Source organism: Callorhinus ursinus, unplaced genomic scaffold, assembly GCF_003265705.2.
Source record: "Callorhinus ursinus isolate GAN/ISIS: 27379988/994484 unplaced genomic scaffold, GSC_fseal_2.0 scaffold4, whole genome shotgun sequence".
Classification (NCBI taxonomy): domain Eukaryota; kingdom Metazoa; phylum Chordata; class Mammalia; order Carnivora; family Otariidae; genus Callorhinus; species Callorhinus ursinus.
In genome coordinates, this window is record NW_027397066.1 from 509,808 (window position 1) to 520,885 (window position 11,078).

The window sequence follows — 11,078 nt, forward strand, 5'->3', positions numbered from 1 at the left end:
GGCTCCCGCAGGCTCCTGGGGCAGGCGGCCCAAGGTCTGGGAAACAGAGCAGGAAGGGTCAGGCCTCTGGGTGGCGGCCTGGGCCCTCCACCCCAAAGAGCAGCCGCCTGCAGACAGGCGTCTTGTGGTCAGGGATGAGGCTGCGCACTGGCCCAAGAGCCACCTGGTGGAGGGCTCTCGTTCCCCACCTCCGTCACCCCCTCACCTCCGTCACCGTGTCCTGCGGGATGGTCGCGAAGTTGGGGGAGGAGAAGGTAAAGCCGCTGTCGGTCCCTGCGTCGTAGGGGTAAAGGTCCACGGCAACCTGCTCCCTCCAGCGGTCCCCATTGCACAGGTCCAGGCTGTCCACGCCCACAAACCAGTCTGGGCTGGGGACGATGCGGACCACAAAGGACACCTGGGGGGAGGGCGGGTGCTCAGCCCGGCGGCCTGGCAGCCGGCGGCCCAGCCCCTTCCCCCCACCGCTGCCTGGGCTCACCAGCGAGTGCCGCGAGTGGACCTCCAGCTCCGCGGACGTCTGCCCGGTGCCGCTGGGCACGGCGGGCGCCGAGAACACCTCGTGCACGCTCTGCAGCTTCTCCCCGGCCGCCTCCATCTCCCGCATCAGGGCCCAGGCCTCGCCCCGCTCAGCAAAGTCCCTGAGCCCGTCGCTGACGTACTGGTTCTTCCTCCACAAGCTGTAGTCGGAGCTGTGCGCTGCCCCTGTGCGCGAGGCCGGAGTGTGGAGTGTGGGCCGCCGCGCGAGGGAGCGCACATCCACGGCGCCCCGGGGGCAGGGCCCAAGCACAGCAGGACGTGCTCCGCAGATATTTCTGGCGCTGCCGGAAACTGGGATGAGCGTGCCCACCCTGCACACCGGGAAGTGTGGTGGAGCGCTTGAGGGGGGTGGTCACTGCCGGATCGGAGGGACCGGGCAGCGGCGCTGTACTTACCCAGCAGGGAGGACCACTGTGCGGGGGGCCGGAACAGGGGGTACTGCTTGGGGAAGGCTGTCTGGCTCCACTTGCCCGTGAAGGTGATGCTGTACTTGGCCAGCGGCCGGGCCGTGCAGACAGACTCTCCCCCCAGCGGCTGGCTGGCCACGGAGCCAAGTGTGGTCAGGAGGAGGGCCCAGAGGGCCCTGCCCCAGGTGGTGGTGTGACTTGGGGCTCCCATGACCTAGGATCAGAGAGAGAGCTCCACCAGCTGACACCCCTGGTCCCTGGGGGGGAGGGGCAGGGGCCTCCCGGAGAGTGCGTCGCCTCCCACACATCCCTTCGCACTCCTACCTCCATCAGGCTCAGGGGGACCCCTGTCCCGCCCCCAAAAGCCAAGCCGTGTCAGGTTACACTTGGATCCCAAGCCCAGCAGATTCGGAGCCCTGGCTTGGTCTCAGCCGTGCCCCGGGGCAGCATCCCTGAGTCCCGGGAACCTGGAGGGTACACTTCAGGCTCGCTGTGCCCGGGATGACAGGAGCAAACGCAGGCCTCCCTCTTGGGATGCTGCGGGCTGCTGGGCCTGGGGAAGTGCCAGGAGGCCCAGCGCCTCCGGATGGGGACAGGGGCGCACACGCGCGTACTCACCCAGCAGGAGCGGCAGGAGGGCTGGCGGCTGGGCTGTCGGCAGCAGATGGTCCCCGAGGGAGCCCAGAGCTCCAATTTACGCCCAGGACAGCCCCCCGGCCGGCCACGGCCGCTGCAGAGAGCCGAAGCTCGGACGGGGAGCGGGAGAGAAGGGGCTTCTCCCGTGCGGTCCGCCCTCGCTCTGCGCTGAGCAGATGCTTCTCTGGCGCTGAGGTCACTCTCCTCCCTCGGGCGCCTGCCACTTGCCGCACCCCTTTCTTTGTCTTTCCCTCCCGCCTCTCCGCCCTCGGCTCCTCTCCCTGCCGCTCCCCCTTCCCAACAAACCCGTCTTAGTGTCTTCCAGGAGGTACTGTCGTAGTCTCAGCTAGGAGGGGAGCTGGGCTGCGGAGCACCAGCGTGTTACACCCTCTGGGCAGGGTGGGACCCCGGGGGCCACATTCCTGGCCTGACGCTAGTCCAAGTGTGGGAGAGGAGCTGGAGAAGTGGGGGTTCCCAGTTCAGGCATCCCTGGCCTTGGGGCGCTGGGTTTTGGCACACACAGCCTGTCAGCGTGCACAGAGCCGCCTCCACAGGGCTGGCCAGGGCATCCCGAGGCTGTCCCTCCAGAGGGGAGCCAGAACCACTAGGGTAGAGTTGTCCCAGCTCCAGAAAGACTCACTGGGGCAGAGAGGTGGCCCAGGGCCCCCACCCCACTTCCGCCCGTGGGGCAGAGCTCCACGGACGCCTGGCACGCAGGGGAAGAACATGACCAAAGCTGGTCACTGCTCACGGTCAGGAAAATATTTCTAGAACCCTAATCGTGGGGTCTGGGAACAGAAGGGAAGCTCTTACTTATCAGAACTGCCCAGGGAGCTTTCAAGCTTAAACAGAAAGCATTATGATTTTTGGAACTGTTAACATTCCCGCGCGGTTGGGGGTGGGGCTGGGGGAGAGGGACGGAGTAAATAGAATCAGCAGGAATAGAATGCAAACAAAAGCAAATGACCTGAGCTCTATTTCAGACACATGGGCCGCAAGAGGAGCCTGCATATAGATGGCAGGTCCTCAGGCTGAACACATCCTCATGCGGGGGTTTCAAACTTTTTGGTCTCAGGACCCCCGACACCCTTAGAAATCATTGAGAGCCCCAAAGAGCTTTCGTGTGTGTGGGTTATAGCTGTCAATACTTACCATATTTGAAATCCTAACAGAAACGTTCAGAATACATAGTAACTCACAAATGAAAATACGTTCACGTAAATAGCATAATGTTTCATGAAAAACAACTACATTTTTCAAAAAGAGTGGTCTGGTTCTACATTTGCACAGATCTCTCTCTGCCTGGCTTTGTGGGCAGACAGCTGGGCCTCCGTGTGTGACACCCCCCCCCCTGCGGCGGGCGGGAGGTGCAGTGCTGGCTGGTGTCGATGCAGAGCCCAGCCGCGGCGAGGACAGGCCTTGCGGCCTCTGGAAAAGTCCCGCACCTGTGGGAGAGAATGTGAGCAGAAAAGGCAGGTGTTCTCTGTGCACCTGTGTCTTGTTCTCCTTGAGAAGCAGTGGCCTTTTTCGGGGAGAGAAAGCAGGAGATGGGCCCAGGGCTGAGTTGCAGCCGGCTCTCCTGCTGTGGTTTGCTCACGCACTGTTCAGTGGTGGCCGTGGCCTCAGGCTTGCCCCATTTTACAGGGGGCTCTGGTCCCAGCACCCGCACACCCATGTGGAAAGCCTCTGCAGCTCAAGGATCCTGGGGAGGGAGGGCGTGATGTGAGGCCACTGGAGCCCCAGGCCTAGAGCCCTGGGGCAGGGCCCCCCCAGCTTCCTTGCCTGGGCTCCGCTGGGAGGGGCTCCACTCCCTTTGGTGGTGGATAGCCCCCCAAGGGCATGCCTGGTGGGATTCTTGGGGCACAATGGGACCTGGGAAGGGGCACAGGGGGAGGCCAGGATAGGCGACCTGTGGCCCCCTGGCCTGGGTTGGGCCTCAGGTGGGGACCCGGCCAGTAGAGAGTCTACTCAGCTGCAGACATAGTTCTGCCAGGTCCTGCCTCCCTTCGAGAATCACAGAATCATGTGACGTAGCTTTGAGGAGTACTTTTTCACAGAGACCCCCACCGACAGAGGTCCCGCCCTACTTAGGCAGCCCTCCTTGGCCCCCTGCCCCCACCAAAGGAAAGCCATCCATTCATTAAACCTGGATAACTACCTCCAGCATCTCAGTGCTGGGGACCCAGAAGTGAGCCTGCCCACCAAGCGCTACTGCCCCGGATGTGGGGCAGGGGCTGGGCAGACAGGATACAGTCTGTAGATGAGATTCTATTATTCAGCGAGTGCTTCCGTTAATCGCTTGACCCTAATTCCAGAGTCCCTTCCTGGAAGTCACTTCTTGATTAGTCACTCCTCAGCTGGTTTCAGGGCAATAGGGCTCAGGACTGTGGTTGCCGGTCAGGCCTCCACACCCCCACCCTCCCTGTCTGCACCCCACGCTCTCTGCACCCCCACCCTCCTGCACCCCCCGTGCTCTCTGTAGACCCCCATTGCCCCAGTGGCAGAGCAGTCTGTCTGCCCCTCCACTCTAAATGGCTGCAGCAAGCACCCCTCAAATTAGTATCGGGTACAGGAGGGGTAATGGATGGGCTGACCTCCTTGCTGCGGTTGGGCAGCTGTGAAGTCCTTTCCATCTAGTGTGAGGGGTGGGGTTTGTGGGCTCACACTGGCCCTTGAGGGCTGTGTGGGATTTCCAGGAGTCTGTGTTTGTGGGTTGCTGAGAATAGGCCTGGCAGGCAAGGGAGTGCTGGGTGAGCTCTGCGCCCTCATCCTCTGCCCCCCCGGGCTGTGTCCCTGTGCCCTCGGGTCCCAGAGCCCAGGATGCCCCCGCGGGGTGCCGGGGGCCCTTGAGGTCTGCTGTAACAAGGGTCCTTTCAGAGCCCTCACCCGGGGACGGGCTGTCTCAGGCGCCGGTGTCTGGCTCCCCAGGGGGATCCCGCCGGTCACACAGGCACACATTTGTCTGCTCATTTGCCCACTCACCAGACATTGACCAAGGGCCCCGTTCCTGCCAGACACCACAGACTCTGCACACACACCCTTTCCAATGGCCACCTCCTGAAGGGCTGACTATTCCAGCAACACCCTGGCAGTCCAGGGGTTCTCCCCCCCCTGCTGTCCCAGCACCCCTCCCTGTGCCCAGACACTCCCCGCCTGTTCCGCCCCAGGGCCTTTGCACTGGCAGCTCCCTGTACCTCCCTGTGTGTCAGTCTCAGGGAGCACCTCCTGACCGCTTGGCGCAGAGGAGCCCCGTCTCGCCCTGTCTTGTCATGGCTTTGTTTTCAGTCAGGGCTCCTGCAGAGCATCTGACTAATGTAAGCAGGGTGTGGCTTCCAGAGCCGTTAAGAAGGCTGTTGCTGGCTTCCAAGAATGACTTCCAGGACTGTGCGCAGCATGGCTGCTGACCAGGGGCTGGCCCCACCTGCCCGGCCCCACCTGCCTCCCTCGCACCCACTGAGCTCTGCTCTGGATCCAGGTTTCTCCGAGCCCTTCTGATATGTGGAGCCTGAACTGGTCTGGGAATCCTGGGTCCCGGGTTTAGCTTTGCGGCCTCTGCAGTCCAGGAAGGCACGAGAAGGGGCAGTGCTAGCCAGCTGAGCCCCACACCCACAGCTCCGCGCCTGCCCTTCTGTCTTGTTGGGCCAACGCCCAGTGGGGGCCTTGCCCAGTGGGCTCCCCTCTGCAGGCAGCCCCCTGTGATCATGCCCGACTTGCAGAGGGGCCTGCAAGCCCAGGACTCTCGGCGGGCGTCATAGCCACACTGCTGGGCCCACTTTGTTGGGGGGTGGGGCCACGGCAGCTGAGGGGCAGGTCTGGGAGGAGACCCACTTCCATCTGGCTATAGATACAGATTTTACCTGCTCTGGGGAACCATCTGCCTCCCATGAACACGGGCCTCTGCTCTCAGTGTTTGCCATGGTGTCTTCATCCAAATTAAGATGGCAGAGTGAGGACCTCTGGACATGCTCTCCTTTGTAAAAGCAGTGAGAAAACAGGCAAAAATGGCTGGCACAGACCTTTTCAGCACCAGGAAATTAACCAAGCTGTAGCAGGCTTTGGAGAGTTTCTGTTTTTTGTTGTAATCCAGAAAATTGGCTGCATCTTGGTAAGAACAGCAAGCCATAAGGTGTTTTGTTTGTTACCATCTTGACCCTTTTTAAGTGCACAGCTCAGTGGTATCACCCACGTTCACGTTGCTGAATGGCCATCACCACCGTCCACCCCAGGACTCACCCCTCTTGTGAACCTCAACCTTGGTGTCCGTCCAGGAATCAGTCCCTGTTCCCGCTCCTCCCGGCACCTGGCAGCCCCGTCTGTCTCTGTGATTTTGGCTACTCTAAGTACCTCATCCAAGTGGCACCATATAGGTCTTGTCCTTCTGTGGCTGGCTCCTTTCACTGAGCACGGTGTCCTCAAGGCTCACCATGTGGTGGCAGGTGGCAGATGGTGCTTCCTGTTTCAGGCTGAATACACGATGTACACACACACACACACGCACGCACACGGGTAGTCCATTCAACCGTCAATGGACACCTGGGTTGCTCCTGTGCTTTAGCTGCTGTGAATAATGCTACAGCGAACACGGGCGTGCAAACATCCCTGCTTGCATTTCTTTTGGTTGTAGTATACCCAGATGTGGAATGGGTGGGCTGTATGGTGGTTCCATGTTTAATATTTTGGGGACCCTCCACACTGTTTTCCACAGCGGCTGGCTGCACCATTTCACATTCCCGCCAATGGGGCACAGGGCTCCATTTTCCCCATGTCTTCACTAAGCTACGAGGTGTTTTCACGTGGTCCGTCCCCACTCTTCAGCTCTCTGGTAGCCTAAAAATGAGCAACCCAAGTTCATGGTGCAAACCAACAGCCAGTTGGCCCCTGGACGGAGCTCTTTCAAAACAGCATTCCTAGAAAAGTGTCATGATTTGACCTTTCTCGTGGTTTCCTGGAAGACCCCGTTAGCAAACTTGTCTACGTTTGACTTGATTCAGAGCCGACCCTGTAGACAAGCCTTTTCCCCAGGGGTGATGGCTGGAAACCATCACAGGCAATTAATGAACTCTGCAGTGGCCTGAGGTGGTGGCTAACAGTGGGGACAAACGAGAGACTAACCAAAAAGCTGAGAAGGGGAGCCTGAGAGACGGGGTGTCTACAGGGAGCTTTGGGAAGCACCGGCGTACTCCCAGAGATCTAGAAGGCCACACAAATTCCTAGGGCAGCATGTGTTCTGGAAAGACCCGAGCTTACCTCCAGCTAGCTGGAGGCTCTGGGCCCGCAGGAATGGGGGGAGTGCGGGCCATGGCGCAGCACCTGCAGAGTGCCCCGCAGCAGGGGACACAATGGAGGGCTCTGTCCAGTCATCACCTGGCCGCGAAGCTAACGGAGCAGAGACTTAGTGGCCACATGTGGCAAAAGCACAGAAAAGTCACTAAACAGGCAGCAAAAGCAACAAAGCAAGAGGAGCCAGTAGGCTCTGATTCCGGAATTGCCACATTATATTATTTTAAATCTTCAGGTTTCATCCACAACCACGTAACGCGTGAAGAGCCGAGCGTGTGGCCCCTTCCCACAGTGGGCTGGGGCGCACCCGGTAGCAGGTGTCTCTGAGGAGTCCCAGGGGCTGCACTTTGCCAGACAAAGACTGTGTCTGTCTTCAGTATGTTCAAGGGAGGCCTGTGCAGAGAACTGAATTATCAGGTGATGTTTCACCAAATAGAGAACACCAGGCATAAACGGAAATGATAGAGAACCAAATTGAAATTCTGGAACTGAGAAATTTGCTGGAGCCAGTCCACAGCATGTGAGCAGCAAAGAATCAGCGGGAAAGAGGTAGGTCGACCGGGGCTGCCCAGCCTGAGGAACAGAACAGTGAAGGGAACCGAACAGGGGCTCCTGTGTGCACCCAGGGAGCACCACGGGTCCCAAGGAGGGGAGCGGGGAGAGGTTCGCCCCCCGACGCGTCCCACGCAAACCCTGTGAGACAGAGACAGACAGAACATCCCCCCAGGTACGTGCAAGGGATCCCCAGGGAGAGGTCTGCACGCAGATGAGTCCGAGCAGGTAGGTTCACAGCTGCCTTCTCTGGAACCGGAGGCCACAGAGATCAGAGGCAGTGGGATGGCACGTTCAAGGTGCTGGAGGACAAAATGGCAACCGAGAATTCTACGGGGGAAAACACTCCCTTTCAAAAACGAAGGAGAAATGAAGACGTTCCCGGATTAGGAAACCTGCCTGACAGAAATACGAGAGGACTCAGACAGCAATGAGAGGGGCACAGACAGAGGCTCAGGCCCCGGGAACGGCGCACTGCCAAGGGCAGAAGACCGTGTAAGTGTGTTCTGTGCCTCGGAGCTCCTTTTGCTCCTGTCTGACTTAGGAGGCACCTGCGCACAGCAGCGATTGTAACAGTTACACGTCCTGATGGGCCAGGAACGTGCACATGTGTAATTTATAGACAATAATAGCTCTAAGGGAGGAGGGAACAGAGCTGGGTACCAGCCAAGTTTTTGTACGCTCTTGAGATTAAAGTGATACTAATCAGGAAGGGGCTTGCTATAAATTAATTACAGTTCCCAGGGAAAACACTAAGAAAATAAATCTTAAAAAACACAGTAAAAGAAAATGACAAGTGAATTCAAATGGGACACTAGAAACCACCATTTAACACAAAGGAAGTCCATAGGGGAGAAGAGAGGAACAAAAAAGATACAAGAAGCAAATGGCAGAATGGACGGTAAAGCACCATGTTTCTGTATGTTTCTGTATGCGGTCTGCAGGAGACAGGCACTGCGCTCCAAGACACAAGCTGGTCCAGCGCACGATGGGCGATGCACTTTGCACACAGCAAACAAGACCATGCCAACGAGGCAGGATGGCCTTGGGGCAAACACTGTTCCTAGAGACAAAGAACACTTGGCGATGATGAAGGGTAAATCCGTCAGGAGCGTATCACCATTATAAACATATGTGTGCTGGTGAAAATCCACATAGAGCCCTGGACTGCCTCCCAAACTTACCTTGTAGGAAGCCTTACTGCTGCCATAAACAGTCGCTCAACCCAGACGGCGTACGTTCTATGTGTCGTATACTGTAGTATAGTAACGTACACTCGAGAGAAGGTGCCATGGAGAAAATCGTAAGGAAGAGGAAAATACATATACGGGACCGGACTGTTTGTGAAACAGAATCTCTGTGACAGGATCTGCACGTTTCACACCCTGTTGTTCGAGGGTCAAATGTCATTGGAGACTTTCGACTTCCAATAGCTCGTTCTTAATAATGGATAGAGCAACGGGACCAGAAAGAGAAGGAAAAGAACACGCAACAAGGGCCCAGGAGGCCGGAGTAACACCATGAGCTGGATCTCGCAGTCTGATCTTCTCCACAATTGACCGAACGACAAGTCTCAATAAATTTAAAGTGAGTGAAATATTGTGTGTAAGTTCTCTCACCACAGTAGAATGAATTAGAAACTAAGAAGAAATTTGGCTTCAGCCTCTGTCCTGGAGCTTCTGGGAGACAGGGGTCCCACCTGAAAGCCCAGCTGTGCTGCTCCCTGGCTGGCAACCCAATCCATCTCTTTCCTCTCTGGGCTCCAGGGCCCGAGGTTGCAGGGGTCTCTAAAGAGCAGGGGTTTGAAGTTACAGGGACAGAGTGAGCTGCCTGTCACTGGGGTGGTCCAGCAGGGCTGCCAGCAGGACCTTGCCCTGGGGAGGAGATGAGCAGGATCCCCTTGGGGGGGCAGGCCTCACATCTCTCCCCAGAATGTTCCGTACCTCTGCAGACCATCTAAGCCTTGGTGGCACCGGTTCTCTGGGGACTGAACCTCTGCTTAAGGCCCGGGGACTCCGGCCAAAGTTGGGTCCCCTCCCTCCCCCAGGCTCCCCTGCACCCGCACCCACCCAGGTGTACCCTCTGCCTGACCTGCCTCCCTCGGGCTGGGGCAAGACTCCCCCGAACCCCCACCCGCTGGAAATGGGGTTGAGCACTGCCTCTCTAGCAGGAGCTCAAAGCAACAGCAAAGCCGAGAAGTTGGGGCAAGGGCACCACGTACAAGACCACTTGCCACTTAGCCCCTGGCAGGACTGGCCAGGTGGTGGGAAGGGAGCCCCACGAAGGGCAGGCATGAGGATGGGCTCGGGCCCCAGTCCCAAAGGCTGGGCAGAGCCCAAGTGCTGGGGAGCCCAACGGGAATTTCATGGATGTGCTGCCTCTGGGGAGAGCGGGGACTAGGGATTACTAGGGAATGGGGAAGCCTCACCTCTCTGCTGCAGAACCAGGAGCCCTGCTGGACTCTCCAGGTGAGACTCGCGAGGATCCCAGGTCCCTGTGCCTCTGTCCCGGGGGCAGTGGGCAGTGGAAGCCCCTGGCTGCACAGCACACGTGGGGTGTGCGTGAGAAGGAAGCCTCTGTTGGTGTCCGGTCCTCTGCCCGTCCGGATGGGTCGCAGAAGAGCTGCATCGGCTGGGCCTTCTGCTTGCCCCACGCCGTCCTAAGAGACGTTCGTTGTGTTGGCCATTTTGGTGATCACAACTGCCCTGGGGATAGTTTTTATCCTATTTTATGATGAGAAAACCAAAGGATGGCGCTCAGCCCTTCTTGGGGGGAAGGGTCGGTAGGCCCACCCAGTGGCCGCCCCCTGGGGAAGGAGCCCGGAGGGGGACGGTCCTCAGAGGCAGCCAGCAGTGGATGCACCCGCCAGAGAGGCAGGCGGACGCAGATGCCACTCGCCCACAACGGCACTGTGAGCTCCCAAGCTCCAGGCCCGGCGCTGTGCGCAGCAGCCAGAGGCACGGGGACGGGGCAAGGGGTGTCCAGCCGAATGAGACAGGACGGAAAAGAAGGAAGGAGAAAATGGACAGTTCACAACCAATAGGGCCAGTGTCTCCCGAGGAAGAGAGTGAGAGACACGGGCATGTTTTCCAAGATACAGGAGAAGAAAATGTTCCTGAAATAAAGTTCTGAATCTGCAAAGAAAGGACACACCGTGTCCCAGGGACTGGCGAAGAGCAGTGACCGAGGGCAAATCTGAGAACCCGGTGGACCATGGGCAAGGATCCCAGGGAAAGGCCAGACTGCTCTCACACCTCCCCTCAGATCACACCTCCCCTCAGAATATTCTGGAAGACAAGCAGCCCTGTGGAGCTGGGCTCGGAGCAGGAAGCCTTCTTGGGTCGGAGTACACACTCGGAACCCAGCACTGCAGGGACTGCTCCAGAAGGAGCCCCGGCAGCCAGGCCCTCTGTGGGGTCAGCTCCAGTGACCTCTGGCGCATAACCCACCACCCAAAACCCCGCACGTGGGAACCGCGACGGCGTCTGTTCTGCCCGAGAGCCCGCACCGTGGGCGGGGTCCAGCGCCTCTGGTGCCCCTGGGCGGCTGGGAGGCTGTGGCCACAGTCGCTGGAGGCCCCTTGGTGCGGTGCCAGGGGTTCGTGCGGGGCTGGGACTCGGCTGGGCCACGGCCCCTGCGCGTGGCCTGCGCTCCTCCCAGCATGGC

General features: G+C 58.9%; 1 protein-coding gene across 1 annotated transcript in view; it reads right to left on the reverse strand.

The window, feature by feature from the left end:
- Positions 1-1,801, reverse strand: part of SPON2 (spondin 2) — an 8,934-nt gene extending 7,133 nt beyond the window's left edge. Inside the window, exons 1-4 of the mRNA XM_025887687.2 lie at positions 1,563-1,801; positions 933-1,158; positions 479-702; positions 206-397 (exon numbers count right to left, since the gene is read on the reverse strand). Of these exons, the coding sequence (XP_025743472.1) occupies positions 206-397; positions 479-702; positions 933-1,155 (639 nt within the window). The 5' untranslated portion in view covers positions 1,156-1,158; positions 1,563-1,801. The remainder of the gene's footprint in view (positions 1-205; positions 398-478; positions 703-932; positions 1,159-1,562) is intronic.
- Positions 1,802-11,078: the final 9,277 nt, after the last annotated feature.